General features: G+C 34.6%; 3 protein-coding genes across 5 annotated transcripts; 1 reads left to right on the forward strand and 2 right to left on the reverse strand.

Moving 5' to 3' along the window:
• The first annotated feature begins 2,711 nt into the window (after window positions 1–2,711).
• On the forward strand, window positions 2,712–7,479 carry LOC118038378 (B-box zinc finger protein 22). The gene is made up of 3 exons (XM_035044707.2): window positions 2,712–3,351; window positions 5,004–5,435; window positions 6,727–7,479. Exons 1-3 carry the CDS (start codon window positions 3,169–3,171, stop codon window positions 7,006–7,008), a joined length of 897 nt encoding a protein of 298 aa, XP_034900598.1. The 5' UTR covers window positions 2,712–3,168; the 3' UTR covers window positions 7,009–7,479.
• A 682-nt stretch (window positions 7,480–8,161) lies between these two features.
• LOC118038377 (mechanosensitive ion channel protein 6) lies at window positions 8,162–12,904 on the reverse strand. The gene is made up of 5 exons (XM_035044706.2): window positions 10,835–12,904; window positions 10,394–10,517; window positions 9,496–9,789; window positions 9,184–9,386; window positions 8,162–8,726 (listed from the first exon to the last, which is right to left on the reverse strand). The coding sequence occupies exons 1-5, from the start codon at window positions 12,673–12,675 to the stop codon at window positions 8,447–8,449; spliced, it is 2,742 nt and encodes a 913-aa protein (XP_034900597.1). The 5' UTR covers window positions 12,676–12,904; the 3' UTR covers window positions 8,162–8,446.
• Window positions 12,905–18,766: 5,862 nt separating this feature from the next.
• On the reverse strand, window positions 18,767–24,070 carry LOC118038379 (protein VTE6, chloroplastic). 3 transcript variants are annotated; one of them, XR_012171143.1, is made up of 5 exons: window positions 23,619–24,069; window positions 22,805–23,058; window positions 21,256–21,374; window positions 20,058–20,162; window positions 18,767–19,257 (listed from the first exon to the last, which is right to left on the reverse strand). XR_012171143.1 is itself a non-coding variant. In XM_035044709.2 (5 exons), the coding sequence occupies exons 1-5, from the start codon at window positions 24,009–24,011 to the stop codon at window positions 19,171–19,173; spliced, it is 963 nt and encodes a 320-aa protein (XP_034900600.1). In that variant the 5' UTR covers window positions 24,012–24,068; the 3' UTR covers window positions 18,767–19,170. The 3 variants fall into 3 exon arrangements, 2 of the variants coding, with proteins under 2 accessions (XP_034900600.1, XP_034900601.1); XM_035044709.2 differs by having other exon boundaries at window positions 21,251–21,374; window positions 23,619–24,068; XM_035044710.2 differs by lacking the exon at window positions 20,058–20,162 and having other exon boundaries at window positions 21,251–21,374; window positions 23,619–24,070.
• Window positions 24,071–24,270: the final 200 nt, after the last annotated feature.

Raw genomic sequence — 24,270 nt, forward strand, 5'->3', positions numbered from 1 at the left:
TCTGTAGGTGGTCACCGATGATTTAGGGAGACAGAAAAGAAGAATCCATTCGGGATCTGCTGTTTCCAAGCTTTTTCACGGCGGCGCGTGGATCCACGCGCCCGGCATTGTTCATACAGCCCCCAGAAGTCCTTCCCTGCAATTTCTGGAGTTTTTAAGGACCATTTTGTAATTTTTAAATTAATTAATGTAATTTTTATTTATTTATTTTGAATTTGTATTTGTATTTGTATTTGGATGTAAAAAAAAGAAAAGAAATGAAAAGAAATGAAAATAGTGAAAGTGAATGTGTGTGTTTGTATTTTGTTTTAGTTATTTGTATATATTTTAATGATAAAATTGTAAATATATTAAAGAAGAATTTAATATTTTGATCGGATCACGGTTGAGAATTATTAACTTATACGTAAGTGATATTTCTAATTTCCGATGAAAAGACAATTATTACAACTTCTTTAACACATCAAATTCGCGAAGCAGCTTACCTCAGGTAGGGTGCGTTAGGGGTGCTAATACCTTCCCTAACCACAATCAGTCCCTTACCCACGAATCTTTGACGAGACCAGTATATCCGGTTTCCTAGTAGCCCGCAATCAATTACTAGGTGGCGACTCCAACGAACCAAATTCAAGCAAACAACAAATAAACGAGAAAGATCGCCAGCCGATGCCGCGCGCTGATTGATTTTTTTGGGGTGCGACAACAATCTAGTAATATCTCAATTGGAAGTATCTCTAAAGACATTCATATTAATAAATGACAACATTTGAAATAAAAATTAGCAAGATATATATCTTTTTTTCACATAACCAAAATTCACTTATATTTTCTTTTTTGGCTCATCCATTGATTTATATATAAAACTCATAGCTTCTCATTTGAATTAACTAATCGAAGAACTTTAATTAGAGGATATGCTGCCTTAATACATATAGTGACATCATGCCAAAACCTACTGTCCAAAACAAAATTTTGAATTCGTTTCCCTTCCTCTATTCTTGCAAACCTACATAAACTCCACTATTTGGAAGTAAACATAGTCATCAGCTACATTTTATGATCATTCAAACATTCCAGAGTCAAATTTTTAGACCCGACTCAATCCAAGGCCCGAGTTTTGGGTTTTGACCGGGTCACTGGGTCGTCCGAGTCAATTCTTTTTTTTTAAAAAAAATCAAAACGATGTCGTTTTAGTAAAAATAAAAAAATTTAACAAGTTGCAACTGGTTTTTTGACCGAAACAACCGGGTCACACCTGATTTTTTTTTCCCCTGTTTTTTCTTCAACTCGGTCCAATTCCAGTCCCGGGGCAGACCGAGTTTCAAAACTATATCTAAGGGTATTTTTATATTTTTATTCTGGTTTTTTCATTATAATTAATTTGATTGAGGACAATTAGGTATTTTTATTAAATATAGAATATTATTTTTTTTAGAAAAAAAGGGGAGGCATGTGGGAAGATCCCATGATCTTCTAGTAATATATGTTGTGGTGTTTGGTGGTCAAACAATAACTTTCATGTCAATTTTCTAATTGTCTTAGTGACCCTTCCATTCCTAAACAATGTGTGTAACTTGATCACCTTTGGTTTGACATTAGTATTCGTTTTTTTCTCTCTCCTTTTCAAATTTTACGTTGGTCCTTTAAATTTTTAAAGCAGCATTTCAATTTATTTTTTCTTTAAATTTGATTTTTATTCTTTTTATTAGCATTTTTTATTTGAAATAATTTATAAAATCAAAAGAATTTTCAATTTTATCATTTCAATTTGTTTTTCCTCTAATTTTTTATAGGTCAAATTTGATCATCATTCTTTTGATTGCTATTTGTTTTATTTGAAATTATTTTAAAAAAATAATTTTTTTTTACAGAGCTCATCATTCTTTATTTTTTTTCTATTATATTTTTTATTATTTTGATTGCTATTTTTTTTTGATTTTATCATTCAATATTAAATTTATTGAGAATTAAGCTTTTTAATTGAATTCATGTCTAAAAATTTATGGATTATAATATTAAAAGATTAACTCAGGTTAAGAGATTCGTCATAATATGGTTGTTTTCTTTTATTTTTGTAGCACAATTAAATGATTCGACTATCTTAAAAAGCAATAATAATAATAATAATGTTGTTTTTGTTTTTTTTCATCTTAATTTTTTTTTGTTATAATAGATTTGATTGAAGGATAAATTTTTACAAGTATTGTTTTCCTTTTTATTATCGTTGTCACTTTTTCTTTTTATAATCGATTCCTTTTGATCATTTATTTTTCTATCATGTAATTGATCATTTTTCATGTAGAAAAAAAAAATCCAGTCTGTCTGTGACGAATATCGTACAACCTATCTGATTATAGTTTGGATACAATAAAACCTTAGAGTGAATTATCACACAAGGCCACGTGAAACATAAAAAAACAGTAAAATATTCAGGCAAGTACAAAGAGTAGATTGGCGCGTGCAAACACTCTCTAGACATCGGTTTTCTCAATTTTATCCTGTGGCTTCCCGCACTCTCTCTTTTATTACAATACAGCTCAAGACAGCGAGCCTGGTCTCCATTTACTTGGACACAATCGAAAACCTGCCACGTGTACAACAAAAAATAAAAATTGATATGCGCCGCTAAAAATATCCCCCATCCCAAAGGTTCAAACTTTGAGGGAGTCACTGCCTCGCTCACCTGATTCCTTCTTTACGTGTCCCACCTCCTAACTGTACAAGTCAGCTCTTGTGGCTCCATTTCATCCTCTTCTTTTCTCCGAAAAGATCTCTCTTGGCTCCCTTTATTTCTTCACTCTCAAGCCTCTCTACTAAAATATCTTCATATTCTATCTTTTTGAAAAGAAATTTCCTGCTCTTGGGAGAGAGATATTGGATTGAGGTTCTCCTTGCAGAGAGAGAGAGGGGGAGACACGAACTGGGTTTCACTTTAAGGCAGAAAGGTCAGATTCGAGGTTTGAAAAGGCAAAAGAGAGGGTTCTTTTTTCTATTTTTTCAGAAAGAAGAGAGAAGAAGATAGGATTTTCAGAGAGAGAGATAAGTTTAAGGTTGTAGAAGAAGAGAAACTATTGTAGTTGCGTGTGGGTTTTTTTTTTTTTTTTTGTGGGGATAGTTAAACAGAGAAATCCAAAGAAGATTGGAAAGAGAGAGAGATAGCTGGGGAAGATGAAGATACAGTGCAACGTCTGTGAGGCAGCGGAGGCGAACGTGCTATGTTGTGCGGACGAGGCGGCGTTGTGTTGGACATGTGACGAGAAGGTTCATGCAGCTAACAAGCTTGCTAGTAAGCATCAGAGGGTTCCACTTTCTGCTTCTTCTCCTCAGATGCCTAAATGTGATATTTGTCAGGTAATTATTTTAGTTTTCCACATGTTTAATTTATTTTTAACTTGATGATGTTATTGAGTTTCTATTATTAATAAGATTTTGGATTTGATGTATCATGTACTAGTTGTGGTTATTGGCTTCTGGAGAATGGTTTTAGATTTTGTTTTGTAGTTTGTCAATAGGGAGGGAAAAGATTTAAACTTGTTCTTACTGAATTAGTTATTAGTAATTAGTATGAATGTATGCCTACATCTTCTTTTTATAATTTTAATTAATTGCGGACTCAACATGATTCTGGGTTTAGTGTGATATCACGGTCTCTGATATCTTTTTAATGACTTGGGGTCATAAGGTTATTGTTTAGTATCCAACCTATAAGTTGAGGGTAATGGGATTAGCTTCTCTTTCCTTGGAATTATGTAAGCAAAGCATTCCCCTTCCAAACGAGTGAATAAATAAACAACTCCCAGCTCTGAACCTCTGCTGTTAAATTGAAGAAACTAGGTTGGTTTTTTGTATTCTTACACAAGCCATTGCCAAAGCATTCGGTGTATCTTTTTGTGTCCTAGGGAATTTAATATAGTCTCTATCTGGATGAAGCAGAGTATGATAGTTAGATGTGAATAAGAGTGATAACTTCCGGTTTTTCAAGGCCACATTTGAAGTACATTAATGTTAAGGAAGACCGGATTTGACAAATATTTTGAGCGATAAAGGTAAACCAAGACAATCAAGAAGAAAGGGGAAGAAGAGAGCGTTCTTTTGGTTTGGCAACAAGTTGCTAACATCTGCTAGTTATGCCTCATGCAGCCAGCCTGCTTAGCATTTTCCCACGTAGAAGAGTGTATAAGGTTCATAGTAAAGTAGTCAACTGCCTAGTATGTATTGTTACTTAAGAGCCAAAAAGATGACCTGTTGATTTGCTTGTCTGATTCGCTTGCCATCAAAGAGCAAATTCATTCTTTTCTATGGCTCAGGTTGTTCGAAACACGTGCTTTCCTTTTCAGATATCTAATTCCTCAAAACTATCAAGTTCCTTCTTCGAAATGTACATTTTGCTCTTTGGTGGCAGTTTTCCGATTTTACTTTCAGTTTTGACGTGTAACTCATCTATTCTTGAATGGTGAAAAGGTTAGTAACATAAAAATAGTTAAATGCATAATTCTAAATTTCTTTGTCATTTTCATTACTAGATTTTTTTATTTCGCAATAGTGACATATACTTGTATTAAACAGAATCCATGCTTTGTAGGTTCTAGCTTTCCAGTTTCTTATAGCACCATGTTCTTTTCAATGGTTCTGAAAATGTGCGGAGTTATTGCTCAACTCGGGGAAATGGTTGAGCCCTCATCCCCCGAAAAAACATTTTCAAAATATGTTTTGTAGGTTCTAGCTTTCCAGTTTCTTATAGCACCATGTTCTTTTCAATGGTTCTAAAAATGTGAGTTATTGCTCTACTCGGGGAAATGGTTGAGCCCTCATCCCCCAAAAAAACATTTTCAAAATATTAGATGGTATTCCTAAAGCCTCATGGTATTTTTAACTTGGCACCCCAAATAATTCAATACACCCTCAACCACTGGCCCTACATGAGGTGAGTTTGTTGGGTATGAATTTATACTTTTTTCCTTTTCTTGTTGTTTACTAACTGGTGAATCCGTTGCTTATTACAGGAGACTGCTGGTTTTTTCTTTTGTCTAGAAGATAGAGCATTGCTCTGCAGGAAATGTGATGTTGCCATACACACAGCAAATACCCATGTGTCTGTTCATCAGAGATTTCTGCTCACTGGAGTAAAGGTAGGTCTAGAACCTACTGATCCTGGTGCATCCTCTTCCTCAGGAAAGTCACCTTCAGGGGAAAAGAAAACCTCGGAAACAAAATCACGCCCTGTTTCTAGAAGAGGCACCTTATTGCCTTTGGCCAATCCTTGCAATCAAGTTTCACCTGTGAATGTCTGTGGAGTTGGAGACTTTGGGCCTGCTAAGCTGCCCTATTCTGGAGGTTCAGCAACTTCCAGCATTTCACAGTGGCAAATAGATGAATTTCTTGAGCTGCCTGAGTTTAATCAAAATTATGGCTATATTGATAATGGATCTTCTAAGGTACGCATAAAGATTCACAAGGCAAACACAGGCTGATCATGATCTAATTCATGTTCAGCTGGTTGAGATTTACAATACATCCCAACTAGGAGAACATGAATTAGATTACCTATAATATACCTATTATGGCTAGATGAGTTTCTTGAACTGGCTTAATTTAATGAGAATTATGGCTATATGCATAATGGATCATCTAAGGTATGCTTGTAGTTTAATCTAACGTAGATGTACAGTTTGAGAGTAAGATCTTAAGTTAACTAGACTGGATCCATTATTGGTGCAGTTGAGTTTGATCTAATTCATGTTTTGATGGTAGGAATGTACATCTGAAGGTTCTTCCAATTAGACTACATATTTTCATGTAATTAATAACTGTAGCTCGTTTTAGTATAATTGCAACAACAAGGGCCATTCTTCCAGAGGTTCTTACCAAACTTTGTTTACCAGGAATCAGGGATCTAAGGCTCGCCTTTTACCAAAAATTCCCTGCCCTTGTAATAACATTGATTTTGGCTGTATTGTTGTTTTTATAAGCAGGGCCATCTGAAGGAAGTAAATTACTTTTGAGGCTCCAAGCTTTTTTTCCCTTTTTGTTCTCCTTACCTGCACTTGCATTCAAAATTTCCAAGAGTTTGAGCTCAAGCACTTTCCAAATAATAAGGCAGGGATCTTTCAGTATTATTCATGCTACGTGTGTGAGAGAAATGCTAAGTTCTGCTGATTACATGCCAATTTCTTATCCACTGATTCAGAGAGATTATAGAATAATGATTGAGAAAAAGGATCTGACATGATGGAAAAACAGAAATGACTAAATCCTCAAACACCCCCTCCGCCCTCTCTCTCTTCCACAGACGTGCATTTTCTTGATTATGATTGTGTAATCTGGACACCGCTTAACAATTATCAAATTAGCTAGATGGTCCCTTGTTTCCTTGATGTGTGTTACATATTGACTTTTGTCGACTCTTAAGAGCAACTGAACACCTGTGAAATGTGTTAGTAAACATGTATTGTTTGTTTATTTATGTGTAACATTTTTCCCATCCAATGTTAAAATTGGATTCTGTATCTGATTCACATTGGCTTTATGTCAGTTGTGGTATTTTCAAAACTTTGGATTCATTGCGTTTGTCACAGAAAAGTGTGCGCACAGTGGATTTTTCTTAACTTATTACACTGCTGTTTTCCAGAATTACTTCCTAATGAATTTGCTGTTAGAAAAGGTTTGTGACTGGCCTCCTTAATGTTCTATACAATTTGTAATTTTGGCTTCTTTCTTACTAGTCAGGCTGATAGTGGCAAACGTGGAGATTCTGACGGCTCTGCCATTTTAAGGTCTACTGAAGAAGAGGTTGATGATGAAGAATGCTTGGGTCAGGTGCCAGATAGCTCCAGGGCAGTTCCCCAAATCCCTTCCCCACCTACAGCCTCAGGGTTATACTGGCCAAAAAGTTTTCATAATCATTCTGAGACAGCAATTTTTGTGCCTGATATATGTTGCTCAGTTGTGCAGAACTGCCATTACAGTGAACCGCGTGGCACTGTTTCCAAACGGCAGCGGAAACTCTAGACTACTCTTTGCCAGCTTCATCATCAACTGGGATGCCCGAGGGTCTGTTGGCATGTTTTTAATGAAATCTTCATTTGTGTAGCTTTCTCCTGTCATCAGAGCTCCTCCATTCCACTGCTGCTACTTTGGAGCTTGTAAGATAGAAGGCATTAGTGCTTGAGTCAATAATTCATTCACCTGAGACATTGATATCTGTAAGAGTCAGTAAGGTATTCCAAGAAATACCTCAATAACGTGATGGAAATCCATGTTTCACAAAAAAATTCTGAATCCGAAGATAGGAGCGTGCTGAGTGGTTATTATTAAATCTTTTGTAGAACTTGAGAAGGTTATTTGACCTTTACTTTTCATGGAAATCAGACATCTTTAATGATGATACCTGATGTCTGTTTCCATGTACATAACCTAATTAAAAGTTTGAAAGCTGTTTGTCTGCCGCTTCAAGCCAAGTAATGTTGCTTTTCTTTTCAACTCTCTTTTATTATCTACTTGATGTTGCTGGGTATCATCACACCAGAGGGGCATAGCCTCGCCTTTCCCGTTTTGCTTGATGACTTGATCAGTTCGGCTTTGCGGTGTTATATTCTTCATCTCTAGGAGTTCGCCCAGTGAAGTCCTTTGTGTTGCAGCATGCGGGCCCCTGCACGTTGATGCTTCTTAATGTAAGAATTCTCAAACAGGAATGAGATGTAAAATTAATTTTATTTAATAATTTAAATTTTTAGATTTGAATGATTATTTTAGATGGTATTAGAGTTTTAATAATTAAATAATCATGAATTTAAATTTTATAATTTTTATTTATTTAATAAAAAATAAATATAAAATAATGTAATTTTTAAACTGAAATTTTAAAATATTATTTATATTATTTTCTAATATATATTTTTTTAAGTGAAAATCTTTTAAGTTTAAAATTTTAAAAAAATATATTATATTATATTTAATTTTTATCAAATAGTAAAATTTAAACTAATAATTGTTACTAAAACTCTAATACTATAACAAAAAAAAATTATCTCAAACTTAAAAATTTGTTTAAACTGTTAAATAAAATATCTAAGATATGATACCTCAAACATGGTGCTAAGTGGCTACAGATGATCGATCAACTTATATACGATTTCATGTAGCGGGCAGCAAAATCACCATATTCTCTTTTAACGAGAAGTCAAACAAATTTGCCAGCAAATGCGGCTGCCATGAGAATCATAATGCAACTATACAAGAAATTCAACGACGCTACAGTAGCTGATTATATAACAATAAGAATTGGCACACAGTTCTAAACAGTTCATGTACTATATAGTCTTCTCATCCTCCAGGATAAATACTAGAGCCGACAATTTCATTTTAATGGGGACTGTCTTCAAAAGGAGATATAAGTGGGCAGGAGTGGCCAGTTAACGTACGATATCTGCTTTCTTTGTTTCATCCATCAGCTGGTCCAATTGGCAGGGAGGCGGTCAGAGATGACAGGTGGCAAGGCACGAACATTGATGTCAAGAGGAAGCAGGCGAAATTGCATGTCGAGCTCCCTGAAAATTCTCATCATCTCATCCAGCAAGAGAGATCTTCTTACAAACCTCTCTCCCATGTCTTGGTGGTTCATCCTGTGAGTCAACCACACTGCTATCCGTACCCTGGTCAAGTCTTCTGCATCCTTGAATATAATCATGGGGGAAGGATACCAGTGGTCCTTTTTGTTCTCAATATAGCTGCAGTGGCGGATGCAGAGTAATTCTTAGCATAGATGATCGATTACACAAAAAATATCAAACTTGTAAAAATATCTAACTTGATGCATGCCTGTAATAAACTAATGAAAGAACAACCACTAGTTGGAAAAAGAATCTTACAAGAAATGAGCACTGAAAAAAAAAAGATGCTCGTAATATGAACACGCACAATCGTGCATGTATTTTCACAGTATCTGCTGTTTTCCATATAAAAGCAATAACATCTAGATCAAGTTCTAGGGCCAACGTTTTCATCCTGTATAGTGAGATTTATTTGGAATGTAACTTTATGAACGTGATTTCAGCTTCAAGAGAACAAAATGGACACTCTTAAACAGAGCAAAATGTTGTAAGATCAATGATAAAGTACCATTATGACTTCAGTAAAGAGAATTTGAGATGGGAAAAGAAGGGTATCCAATCTTTCTGTGGTTACCTGTTTATTCTTTGTTTCACGATGACAATCTTTTCAGCTGGAGTAGCTAGGTGGATGAGGAACTCAACTGCATCCCCCATATCTGGGCTGCGGTAGTAGTTACCAATGGCTTTGGTAGCAAGAACACTGTTTGTAATTATTATCTTCTGGTTGTCAAATCTTAAAAAGACAGTAGTTAAAATGTTCATCTCTTCAACCACCATCTGAAATTTGTAGAAAAACAAATTAGACCCATAAAAAATAGAAGCCAAAACTTCTATCATGTTAAATCTATGAAACTGTGATACAGTTCATATGCATTAGCTTGCATACCTGAACTCCATCAACTTCACAGCGATCGCCCACATCAAATGGATGGATTACAAACAAGAAAATAATAGACTCAAACACAGTTTTGCAGGTGTTTCCAAATATGAACGCCACAAGGAGAAGTTGTGAACTTAGAAAGAGGAGAAACTTGCTAGTAGCAATTCCTAGTATAAGAAGCCAAATAACTGCTATTACAATCCCAACCATAATGTTCACCATACGATGCAGTTTGTTAACAGCTGTTTTTGTGTCATTCAGTGTCAAAGCGAGTGCTCTCCGTTCTCTGAAAGCATTAACCTGAGACAATCAAGTAAGTGCCTTTTCATATTATCATAGAATAGAAAATCACAATCGCATGTCTAAAAAAATATGGAAGCAGAAAAACTTTGCAGATATGCCATCAAATATGAATCTGCAAAGCAGGTTTCCTTTTTTTCATAATCGGTGAAAAGAAATCCTCATTGAAGAGAGGAGATCATCCCGTTGAAAAGCAAACGGTTATGTCTATACTGGAGATGATAAAGCAACCCCTCTTCAAAATCAATGTTTGAGGTAGGTTTTTACAAGAGAAGTACATAGAACTGTTAAATTTTAACATTTGTCAAAGGCAAGCATCCAAAAAAAATCATGGAGATTTCATATTTTATAGCTTAGACTTTAATGTTCAAATTTTGAAATTGTTATAGACCTATAAATTGCTAAAAGATTTCCAGTCCAATCCTGTAAATGAGTGCCCAAACTTGTGCAGGAGGGTTTTATCATTGGGTATGAGTTCATTTGCACCTCCTACACAACTCAGCAAGCATAACAAAATTCTAGAACTAAAAATGAAAAATATGCCAAAAAGGAGAAATGAGAGGGAAAAAAAAAGGTAAAAGGTGTAATGTTAATTGGTTCTTACCACCCAGTTTTTCAAACATTTTTTGCTGATTTTTTTGCTTTCAGATGCTCCCTCAAAGAGGCTCATGGTCTTTGTAGCCTCATCATCTTGCATGAAACGCGTGATGTCATCCAAGTAGATATACCTGCATGATAAAACAATGACAGAGGATCATCACAAGATGACTGTGATAAACCAGATCAAGTTACAGACTCAGAAAGAATATCTTCAATGATCCTTGTCCAAGAAGACATTTTCTGGCATCATGAAACAGAGCATGACCAAATTTGGAAATCAGTTAAATTTGATATAATCAATGCCCACATTATCCAACAAGAAGAGTCACGGAGCAAGTCAGATACTAGAATAGGCCGATAGTAGATTAAATCGAGAAAATTAGAACCTAAATACAACTTAACACAGGATTCAAAACATAAAAAGTGAGTGGAAACAAGAACTTACCGACACCCTGGCCTAGCCACATTCTGGAATATTTTCCTTGCTGCAGCCTTCGCTTCAATTTCACTTCTAATCTTTGTAGCAGACTCTTCATCACCGTCATTAGAATTTTGTATCTTCTCATCCAGTGTGGACAGAGCTCCATGTCGAATTATATTCATCAGCCTCTTCATATTCCAAGCAGAAACATTCTTAGGATTCAATTTGTGCAAGTGGTCGATCGTTATACCCTCATCTCCCTCGTCATCTTTGTTAGAAAGAGAACGAGAGAGCTTGGGGGTACCTATTCGAGGGCTTTTCTGGAGCCTTCCGCTTCCGATAACCTTTGCACTCTGTGGTGGTGAAAGGCTCGCTGTTGCCTTAAGGCCAGGGGGCACGGTGGCACCTGCATTCTGCAACTTTTGTACTTCTGCCTGAAGTCTCTCTTCCTCTTCCTCATTCCTTCTCATTTCAACCAATGGGGGACCAGATAGGGTTTCAATCACATATTGATTAAACAACGACTCCTGGATCCGATCAAAGTAAGTGCTCACATGAAATGAAGATGCAAGAACTTTAACCACTAAGGTCTTCACCAACCACAACAAGGTACCCACAACTAAACAGACCAGAACCTTAGTCACATATCTAAGTTTGTCACTCCGAGTTTCCCTCTCAACTTTCTTGTCAAACAGGCAGTGCCAGGCAATCAAAACAAGCCCTAACCACAAACAATTTTGCACAGCTTTCCTAACTCCATAAACAAAATACAAAACCCGTTTCCGCAAGAGAAAGTTTCTCTCAATGAAAAACACGATGATCCTAATAACCCAACCTGAAACCAACCTCCCACAAATCAAAACTAAAACAAAAACTTCCCATTTCCACAACCTAAGTCTCCAAAAATCCTTCTCTCTCAAATATGGAATTGCAAGACTACATACTAAAGCAGCAATAATAATAATCAAACTCACCCATTCAAGTAAAATCCAAATATCAAGCCTATCGTTTTTATACTCTTCGGGCAAATCCTCTTCCAATAAAGGGTCATCTTCCTCTTCATCAAAAACACTCCCTTTCCCTAAAAATCCAGACTTTAACTGCCCCGACCTCCCAACAGCCACTCTTCCCGACTTCTCCGGCGGCTGCGGTGGCGGGTCCATCAATCTAGACTTTGGCCTGTCCTTCAACAAAGTAGACTTCCTCTTAAACGAGGGATTGCTCGAAAAAGACCTGTGGTTTCTAGAACTACACTTCAAAATCTCACCATCATCACTACCACCGTTACTTTCTTTAGCTGGAGAAGAATCTTTAAAATCCCTTCTCCTCCTCACTGATTCACTTGACCCTGGTGGGTTCGGGTCGAAAGAGACCCGATTCATAATAGCAGTAGGAGATTCAGAAACCGGAGGTAAACTCTTATGAAAAACAACAGCGTCGTCCTGGAGATGAGTCATCATCTCAGAGTCCATATCTAAACAAAACTCACCCGATGCTTTCTGTTTGTGCAAGAACTGACCAATCAGCTTCGAGGGTGGATCTTCTTCCTCCTTTGACGAACCGCTACAACTAGCACTAACAGTAACACCATTGTTACTGTTAATGTTCTGATGACCTTTAAAATCAAATTCGTGACTTCCATTTCCATCACTGTTGTTGTTGTCGTCGTCGTCGTCTCCATTAATAACACGTCGCTTATCTTTTTTATTTTCATCATTCAAGAAATCATAGCTTGATTCCCTCCAAATCCCCCCTCCTCCTCGTCCTCCTCCTCCTCTGTTATTCAACATCACTCTAACACCACTGTCATCGAAGCCGTCCATGCTCACAATCACTTCTTTCGGGTCAGTTGAATTAAGGGCCATCTTGGGTTGTGATCAGTGAACAGTGTGAATATAAAACGAAGTGTATTATTCAAGGCGGTGCTGTTTGGAACATGGGAAACTGCGAGAGAAGACGAGAGTAGGAATTTTCTTTTCTGGGATTCTTAGCAAAGAGAAAAGAGTGTGGACGCGTGTACTTATAGAGTGAATACTTTATGACACCAATTAGCGCCGTTGAGTTCTGCGGAGAGAAATAGTAAGAAGACAGAGAAGAAAGAGGAACAGGTGGCGCTTGGGTTTTGAGCTTTTTAAAGTCAGAAAGCGATAGATATGTTGGGGAAATTTAATATCTTTCCTTCGTATTTTTGGAGGAGTTTTTGGGTATTAGAAATTTAGAATTTAAAAAAAAAATGGGAAAATTGTCAAGAAAATATTTGACAAATTAGTGTGTTCAGAAAAATTGTACAGATAGCATAGGTAATTGAGCTGCGCTACTGTGTGGAATTATAATTTAGGTTATTCTTTAAAATAGTTTTATATTAAAAAATTTATTAAAATTAAATATTTTTTAGATTTATTTTTATTTTTAATACGGTATATCAAAACTATCAAAGCAATAAGACATATTAATTTAATATTTTTTTAAACTAAAAATATTTTAAACAAATATCTAAAAATAGAAACAAAAATTGTGTAAAACATCTCTTTATAAGTTGCTTTACACTTAAAATAATCACAATTTAATTTATTATATTTTAGAATATAAGGCTTGTAGTGCATTCAAAATTAAATTCCATGACGATGTGATAAATTTAAGTGAATGAGAGAGGTATTATATCCATTTTCATATAATAATCACATCTAACCATGTTTAAATATATCCATTTACATATAATAATATTATCATTTTAACCTCCTGGTGCTTTTTGAAGTGCTACATCCTGCGAATCATGTCTTGTGATTTACTTTTGTCCTTGCCTCCCACAAGTAGCTCATCCTCAACTAAGGTTCATTTAGGATTATTAGAGTAATAGCAGTGTTTTAAAGTATTTTTTATTTAAAAAAATATTAAAAATATATTTTTTTATTTTTAATATCAGCATACTAAAATAATTTAAAAACATAAAAAAAATTATTTTTAACAAAAAAAAATTCAAAAACCACATTTCCAAACATAATTTTAAAAATAAAGCCACCTTTATAATGGCAAGTTGAGAATCATTTGGTGAAGATAAGATATAATACATTTATTATATGCTGAGAAAAGAAACTAATGTATAACAAACTATTATTCCTTGATGTCTGAGAATCATACTACATAGACGCTACAGAATTTGATATATATTTTTAAGATTAATGTTGATGTCCGGGTTAATTTGTACATATCTTGACTAATCTCAAAGGTCTTAAAGTTAATGACTATGTAAACCTCCAGTGACCTTGAAGTTTGTGGGACTCGAACTGATAATCTCTGAGGAGTAAACTTAAGGCCTGATCAGTTAAACTACACCTCTCAAGATTCAGAATTTGATATCTTGTCGGTGAAATAAAGCGATGCTTTATATAAATGTACTAGTTCCTATAGTCATCAATTGTAATGGTGGGGTAATGCTCATGGATTTTTGCCTCCTTGCATCATACTAGTTGATAAAAATCTACATAAGTTATTGATAAATAATTCTCATTATTGCCTTAAATGACTAGTAACATGGAGCTCATCACTATTATCAACATCAAGTAGTATATGTTGATGCAATGCAAATTGTTGTGTAACACTATCGGGGTAATATAACTTAACTATCAAAAAACATTATATTAAAACCACTAATCTTCATATGTTGTTGCACTTGATGAAAACTTAATAAGTTGCCTATATTGCATTGTCTGAGTACAATGTCCATATAATATATTAAAGCATTGAACCTATGTACCTAATTATAAATAATTGGGTGTAAAATATAATATTAAAAAATATGTATCGGAACTCACACCTAATCATATTGTTGTGTATCTAACTTATCGCGGTTGTAGAATGACTGAATGTAGATTGGATTTTCATGAAACTCTTAGAACCATACCATTTAACGTTGCAAGCCATGGATTTATTGCGGTTTTGTAAGTAGTATATTTTATGTGTTAATGGAAATTTCATTAAGAATTACTATAAACAAACATCTAGTGGTATTTGTGGTTTTCACATCCACCATCTAGATGCCCCTCACACGTGGACGACCCATATAAAAGTGCTCCCAAGACCATAGTTATATATGTATATATGCAAACTATTAATAAAGACTAAGACTTGGATAATATGAAAAAAAAAACAAAGAAAAAAATTTCACATGAAAAAACTAAGACTTAAGTCATTGACTTGATCTGAATTAATACGCCCATATAATTTTGATAATATGAAAAAAAAATGAAAAGAAAAAAGTCAAAAAAACTGACTTGGATCCATCCAATTTAATATGCAAAATCTACGACTTGATCATGATATCAAGGTAACCCCATCGAAAGTAAATTGAAATCTCAATTATCAAACAATTCAATATTGAAGAGCGAAATTGAAAAAAAATATATAATAAAAACACAATTGAAAAAAAAATCAGAGTCAAGCCGAGTTAACTTGTTGAACCCACGATCACGGGTATAGAATTGGGATAACCTCATAAAAAGGAAAGCGACAAAAAAAAACATGAGAATCAATTCCTGATAATTAAAATATTTAAAGATGATATTGGAAAAAAGAAACAAATTTCATGTTAATATTAGAAATCTATGACCCTAGTCATGAGCTTAGGACTAACGTCATTGAAGGTAAACCCTAAAATAATAACGAAGTAAAATTCTCAATAACAAAACATCAAAGGATGGTATTTGAAAAAACAAAAAGGCAATCAAAAAAGAAAAAAAAAAGAGCAATAAAACGAAAGCAGATAAAATTTGACACAAAAATAAATTAAAATCCAATGTTGAGCATGGATGGAAATGATTACTTCTGTGTCAGATTTTTTGATATCCATACCTTAGTCATTACCCATTGAGTAAGAAATTTAGATATTTATAAACTATCAATTGGATTTTAAGTATCCATATGGAAATCAATCATCTAACTATTATTTATTAATAAATATATCACATTGTATTAAAAAAAACATTCAACAAATATACATTTTGGGTTAGGTTCAGGCAGGTTTTGGGTATGTTTTCATACCCTAATCATTACTTATCGGGTAAGGTAACTTAAAAAAAAAAAAAACCAACTTGTTTGGGTCAGGGTAGGGCGGGACAGGTTGGGTCGAGGTAGCATCCATTATGTTTGGATTAAATTGCAATTTTTAATGTTGAGAGATGAAATAAAAAACAAAATTAAATTATAAAAATGATAAAAATAAAATAAATGGCAAAATAATGATGATCAAATTTGAAACATAAACTAAATTAAATTAAATGATGAGATATGAAATTGAAGAAAAAAAACTAACCTATAAAAGATTAGAAAAAAAATAAGAAATTAAAAAAATAAGGACCAAATTTGAAATAAGAACTAAATGAAATCAAATGATAAAAACAAAATTAAAGGAGGAAAAACCCATACAAAAGATTTTAAAAAACAAAATCAATAGGAAATCAAAAGGGTGAGGATCACATTTGAAATAAAAACCAAGTGAAATATAATGATAGGGATGGAATTGAAAACAAAATAAACCTATAAAAGATTAAAAAAATAACGAGGATCACATTATATAAAAAAAACAAATGAAAGGAAGCTTGTGTACTTTGCCAAAAAGAGGAGAGAGAAAAGTGGGTAGAGAAGAAAAAAGTCAACCAGAGTCACATTATCCATCATCCACCACCACGCACGCCGCCACCAGAAAGCTCTTGATGCGCCTCTTCAAACGCTATCATGAAACACGATGTTTCACAACTAGAGAAGCCTTCACATGCCTCCTAAAAGGTGCAGGCTCCTCCCACCTGGTGGCGCGTGTATTGCACGCCCCATCAATTTTATTTTTTAAAATCTTTTGTAGATTTATTTTGGTTAACTTGACAGGTTTAAATATAAATTGTATAATTGATTAAAATGTAGTTTAATTAAAAATAATCCAATATTGATATTTACAAGAAAATTATTACACATAACAATATATTAGATCAACCTAAATTAATCCATATTAATTTGTGAAATTTAATACCCCAATATAAATTCATGATAACTCATTAAAAAAACAAATTATAAAAATTTATAAAAAATAATTTTTAATTAATTTAATATTATAAAAAATTACCCTAAAGCCACGAGACAAATAACTCACACACAACAAATTAATATTAAAAGAAGAAACTTAAAAAAAATAAAATAAATAAAAGGTGCTTCGTGAACTGTGTATTGATTGGCATCACATTGTCGCTCATTACTAACAAATACGCGTTCAATTTTCTTGAGGACCACTGAAAATGCAATTTGTGTCAAAGCCCAAAGGTTGTCATACACTAGTAGATGACCAAACGATGGCGACACGAGAGAGAGAGCCGTTATTTATGATACACTTCTGACAATTGATTTTAATTTAAAGTCACATATTGGTAGGGTAGACAGGACCCCTCGCAATCTCGGCGACGTGAGAGGAGAAAACAAAAGAAAATGATTGTGGTTCGAGAATGTTTCACGCAGCAACATACAGAACCCACATGATATTTGACAAAAGAACACGCCAGAAAGAGATGATGGGCAGTCAATCCACCCTATGAATTAGCTCGTAATGTTCTCTGGTTCGAGTTCCTTCAAGTTATTAAAAGATATTATTGTAGGATTAGTTGAGACGTTTATAAATTAACCAATAATTATTAAAAAAAAAAAAACATTTTTGATGCAAGGTGGGGGAATTGGGATGTGTAAATGTCTAACATAACTTTATTGCATATTAAGAAACGTTATAACGTCTTCTTCTATTATTCTAGTTCCTAACATATTATCTTTTGGTTTTATGTTCAGAAACATTTTCTTATCACATTTCACACAAACAATAATATTAAGGCTATTTAAATTATTTAAATTTAAGGAATATAGCTTAATTAATTAGATTTTAAATTTATTCTCTAGATTTTATCAGTTTAAGTTTCATATATTTTAAGATCACTAGAGACTTACATGGTCATTAACTTCAGAACATGTAGAATTAATCGAGGTACGTACAAACTAACCCGAACATCCACATTAATAATAAAATAAAAATTATTTCTTTACTCCGATAAAAGAAAAAAAACATGCTATCTACTACAAGATTAAAAGATTTGTAAAAATGTTGTCCAACCCCCTAGCTACGTCATCAAAATCAAGTGCTTATGGTAATATTTTTAAATATTTTTTTTTACGCAAATGATGGTCCAGCTACGGCTGTTGTAGGGGGTCCAGCCACTACCGTAATTTCTTGCTCAACAGATTGCACATGCAAGTTGTGGAGTCTTCTGGATGGAGCAAACCTCTGCAAAATTACATTCCCATGTGCAATTTCTGGGATTTCTTTGGACCCAACAGAGACAGAGTTCTATGCTGCGGGGGCAGATGGTTTGATTTATAAGGGATTTTTGAAGGTTGGGAGCAGAAAAGAAATTACCCAAATGCTTGAATCGGTGACATGCGGTGAAAAACACGGTGGAGCTATCATATCAGTGGTGGTGATGATTAATGAGGGGAAGAATTTGGTTTCTGCTACGGAAGATGGGAGTGTGTATTTATGGGAAGTTGAAAGAGTTTACCAGATCAGTAAAGGATACAGTAGACATAGATGATGTCTTGTCTGTGGCAGCAAAAGATAGGAGCAAAGCCATTGATATGTTGGAGTCTGCTGTTGGAGCGTACGAGAAACCATTGGAGCTCATTCTCAAGGATGCCAAGGGAGGCACCAGCAGGAATAGCCAGAAGGCGAGAGGTGACATGTAAACAGATTGGAAATTACAAATCTTCCCTTTTTTCTCAACCTTCAAGAAAGGAAATCCGTTGTGTTTATCATGTGCGTGCAGGGCTAAATATGGTCTTTTAGCTGCTTAATAAAAGCTTACTGTGTACGACGTTCCTCTAAATTAGTTTTCCTATTTCAGCCATTATCGTTTCCATCAGAAAACTGCCACAAAAAGAAGGTTCCGGTGATTAAAAGATCACATTGTACAGTAACTAGTCTGGCGTCTTAACATAGGACTTAATGCATCAGCTAATAAGAATAATATACAGATAAAATTGGTAACATTTTGTATCTAACAACTATATAACGAATATTATCCCGAACTGATCTAGAATTACTTACAACCGCCTCCTTGTTTGGCACTCTGTTGCTAGCATAGCCGAGAGCTATGGATGCAGATAACAAACAGTCAATCTCGCAGGTTGATGCGAAACAGAGCAAAATACCTTATCTGCACTGCACCTGGTCATGCTTTGTTCATCAATGGAATGTATACATGGCTGGAATGATGTTGAAACTAAAGTCCAAAATTTTCAGACATTTTAATTTCCAGTAATTTATAGATTTAAGCACCCTAGCTTCGGAGAAAGACTTGCTGCATCAGTACAGCTAAAATACTGCCCACAGATATGTTGATGACATTGACAGCATCATTATTGAGCTGCAAAAAAGAGCAGAAGCATAAATTATATCATGAAAGAGGAATGATTTATGGCAAACATGGACTCAAACAGCCTATCAATGATTGATGAGATCCTCTACCTCAGCAATATCACACGAGATAGCAATAGAATTGCAGGATATTTCCATACTCATACTGATGAAGTATCACAATAATCTGTAGAAACTCAGAAGTGTAGAATATTCTTTCTTAAACATGTCCATTTAATAGAGGAGGGTCCAGAAAAGCTAGGAGCCATGAAGTCATAATACACAGAGAAGGTAAATCTCATTTGCCTGATTTTTCTATTTCTCTATGGTTGGAATAGGTTTCACACATAAAGCATCTATATCCAGACTAATGAGATACTGGTTAGCTCAACTAAGGTAATCCTCAATCCCAAATTAATCAGGTAAGCTACATGGATCCAAACTTGGATTCAAAGCTAACCATATTCTAACATATTAATTAATTTAAGTAAGGTTCAAGCTGGTTAATGGTCCCCAACAGTCAAGACAATTAAGTGCAACCCCCTCTTCTACACGGCTGATCAGAACTCAAAACATATTGACAATAGCAGAGAAACATAACATGTACGACTGCTGGCTGCATTCCATAGTTTGTTATGCTAGTGAGTACGGAGCTTGAGCCTTCTAAGGTTCCTGGGATGGGGAGTGGTTTATCAGGAGGTAGTCCTGTAAAGTATAAACCCCTCAACCCCCTCCCAAAAAAAAACCAAAAGATTGAGTTCCATATGATAAATTAAGTTTTCTTCTTTTTTTTTTTTTTTGCTTGCTTACCCATTGAAATCCTTCTTTCTCCTGGAAAGCAGCACCTATTATGCTCTCACCAACATTAGCAATCTGGGATGCTATCACACATATAACTGCTTCAGGTGCATTTATCTGATTCATACAAAGAAAAGGGGAATGATTGGAATATGTCAAAAAAAGCAATACACTAAAATATTGCTACATGGTCTGAATGAAATTAAAACATAATCTGAAGAAACAGCATACAAATGTAGTCAAAATGGGTACACCTAACCAGTAAAGTCTCCACGAATCCTATTCAGAGCGAGGATGCTCTGTTTAGAAGATGAAGAGGCTACCCCTATTTGGAAGCCAGTCACTGGACCATACGGTTTTGCTGATGCACCAAACCTAAACAACTTTCATGTTGGAAAATGCACTCTTCCTTAAAATTCAACTTCCTAATTCTTACAGCATACTTTTTCTTAGTTTATTCTTTAAATAGTGCATTTGTTTATGTCAAATATAGGAAGAAAGTTTATTATGGGATAAGTTGGACCATAAGCATCATAACAACCCATTTCAAAACTTACAAAATGAACAATGAAGAAATGCATCTAAAAGAACTACAAAAAACAAGGTAATCATTCTTTGGAGATAATAGGAGTGACTCCATAATACTAGGTTTCTTCCAAATCTCTTTCGGCAAAGCTTCTTCTTTTTTTGGCAAGGTTTCATAAAAGTTAAGCACAACAGTATCCAGAATACTAGCTTAAGAAATAAAAATGGTAATTACAACAAAAAGATAACCTTATTGATGAGAAATAATAGTAAAAAGAAAACCAAAACTTTTCTCAAAGCAGCATGTGGGATTGGGGGCAGAAATTAAATGGAGAATATAAAAATATATGGATCAAGCCAAAACTGTGTTTTTAGATTTTACATTTGACAATAACCATCAGCATTGCCTTTGCTATAACAACACAATCTGAAAATGAGAAACCATGATAATGATAGCATAAGGTTATGTAATGGTGTGATGTTTTTACCAAAGCAATGTGAGAAAGAGAAAGAAGGCAGGAAAAATGCTCATAATGCTAACGACCATTTTAGTTATACATGCTTTGGTTGCATAATTATTTTCTTATGCTTAAAAAGAATACAAGTCAACCTAAATAAGAATGGATGATACAGAGAGAGAGAAGGTTATGCATAATTAAAGAGGACATGATAAACAATACCTCACCCAGGATACAACCAATGGAGGCAAGAAGTATAGAGGCCAACAATCCAGCTAGTGTTCCCTCAGCACTGACAGCCCCTTCTGTTCCTCTTGGAACTACCTTAAATGTGGTAACAAGGTACCTGCTCAAGCCAAATAAATGTGGAACTATAAAATTCTCATAGTTCAAAAGCCAAACAAAAGATTAAGCATCAAAGCATGGTAATCAAATCAAATTTGTTCCTATGGATACAAGCTTCATTAAAAACTGAAACCCTTGAAAATGCAATGATCAAATCGCAAGAAACAATTCCAACTAGCATTACCTAGATTACCAAGTAAAACTCATAAAAAGGCAACCATCACAAACTATAATCTAGCTACAGCAAGGAATTGCTCAACTTGTGTGCATGCACACGTATCTGGGAGTTTTCAAGACATGTCTCTTCATATGAAGGATTTTATTTATTTTTCCCTTTTTATACTTATCAGTAATAAACTGTATAATAAAAATGCAATAAACTGGATGTGACTCATATATCAGAAGCACTAAACACATTTTACAGGTAAATGATCGATGAAGATGCAATACTACCAATTGTCACTGGAACAGCATAATAACTACATGTTTCTTTTCAAGTGTATGGAAAGAAACTTATATACACAATCTGATTATGCTAATTGCAAATGCCACCAGTATTCCATTAGTTTGTTAGATTTAGGTACATGTGCAAAGTACACAGGCTTGATGTCATGATCACCTAAATACCATATAGAACCTGCCAGAGAAGAATTAATCTTCCAAAAGCGTTGAGAAAGCAACTTCATAATATCATTAGTTATGCTTCTTCTATCGCTCATGCTTTGTTATCTAAATTTTAGACATTTTCTTTTCAAACTCCTTTGTTAAAAAGTGTAAACTCATAATGGGAACATATCGCATTCATTCTTTTGAAAATCATCGACAAACAAGAAATGCAAACCTCAAACAGAATTATTATTAAAATAAGGTAGTTAATCACTGGAAAGTTTAGTCGATAAAACATATCTCCAAAATAATCAGGCTTTTCTTGCATGGTTCTCACATGGTGATCAAATACAGTTCATGAACACTCCTCCTTGAAAAGGTTAGTTCTTAATACATCAATGTAAAGGACACTCCAAGGAATTCATTTACATACACAGGTCTTAATCAAACCTAAGTTTCTTAAATCAGTCCTAGTTTTCTTATCCCAGTAACCTTCTTAAGCACAATAATCCTTGTCTCAAGGTTTAGAAGGATACCCATTAGCACAGTTGCCACCAGTGTTCCAAATCCAGATCCAACTAGATGATCGAACTTCTAAAATTGTAACAAGTAATGCTTCTAAGTTATTTCAGCAAAAACTATCACCTATAAACAATGAAAAACTAAATAAAACTGGCTGATGACTGATGCTATTAAGTGGCAATAGGTCAATGGCATTCAAAGCCACTGAATTCCAAATCCAGCTTAATCAAGAGTGACCAAATCAAAGCCTAAAAATTCAGAACGAACAGCTGAATCCTCACCAAACAGAAAAGCAATACTTACGTAGTTTTGCCATATGCCTTCCCTATCTCACTTGAGACTGTATCACTCAACTTAGTACAGAAACTGGCTACAAAGCCAAGTTGCCAAAGCGCAAGAAATGCCCGTCCCCCTATTCCAAATATTGACAGAAAAGCACACACACAACCAGCAGCACTTGAACCAATCACACTGCCTGGTCCCCTTCTTCCCTTCCTCTTCTCAGCCACCCCTTGAGCTTCCTTCTGAGCCATTTTCACTTTTGTAACTGCAGTTCCCTAACAGCATAAATTAACTGAATCCTGTTAAAAACAAGAATTTGAATGGAAAAAAAATACAATGACTAATTTATCACCCTCTAAAACTGGCAATATGTAACCAGTCAGTTGCTAAGAGTAAGCTCTAACTTTTAAAATTCAAATCCTGCACGAAAGAAATACAAAATAATCTATAAGACGTGAGAGAGAGAGATAAATAAAAACCCCACATTATATTTTTCAACCACTTAGAAGTGAAACCATTACAGATTAAACCCAGAAAAGGGCCCAACATCTATGGCAGACTGACCAATTAATTATTTCAAAATTAAGTTTACAAAATCTAAATTCTATAGAATCAGAAAAAAGCTCAAGCAACCTAATTATGCATAAATATTATACATATAACTAGAAAAGACAAAAAGGGCATAAAATGTATCGCCTGAATCACTAAAAAAAAGGAATTCAATTATTTTAGCCATTCAAAAACCCAATAAAACAAATCACCAAAACCCAACAAAAATAACAAAATACATGCAAGCAAAGATCCAATCTCTCTTTTTTTTTCCTTTGTAACTTACAATAACAAAGTAAGAGGCAACAAGGAGGAACCCGGAAGGTCCAAAAGCGCGCCAAGTAAGAGTGCCCAGCAAATAAGCAGCAAAAATCCCAGAAATTGACAGCCCGGATACCAAAATTGGAGACCCAACAACAAAAATCAACAGATTGCTGAAAAGGGCTGATTTCCAAGTGGGATGTGCTGATTGGATCAAGTTCATAGCGTCTGATAGAACTCCTTGCACTGAGACTGCATGTGGTCTGTGAGGGATCATTTTCTTGTGGAACTTGAGTGTTGGAAATGATGGGGTGGAAGTAAGAATTAATGGTTTTTTGGGGTGAATTTGTGATTCGGAGAAGTGGAGAGGAGGGAAGGGATATGGGTGTTTGATGTGGAGGAGCGTCGATTGCGCCATTTTTATGTTTTTTATGTTCTGTTTGACTTTCGAGTCAAGTTCAGGTGGAGAAGAAGCATTTAAAAATATAAAAATACCCCATTGATAATGTTATTTTTCTAATTCATATTTAATAAAAACTAGGATTAGAACATACTTGAAGGAACAATTCTTGTACCATTAATTTTTAAGATTTATTACAAAACCATATTTTCTATCTTTTCTAGGAAACATAAATTCTAATTCTGTGAAATCTTACTTCTCCAAACAAACCAAATAA

This window comes from Populus alba, chromosome 11 (assembly GCF_005239225.2).
Source record: "Populus alba chromosome 11, ASM523922v2, whole genome shotgun sequence".
NCBI classification, from domain to species: Eukaryota; Viridiplantae; Streptophyta; class Magnoliopsida; order Malpighiales; family Salicaceae; genus Populus; species Populus alba.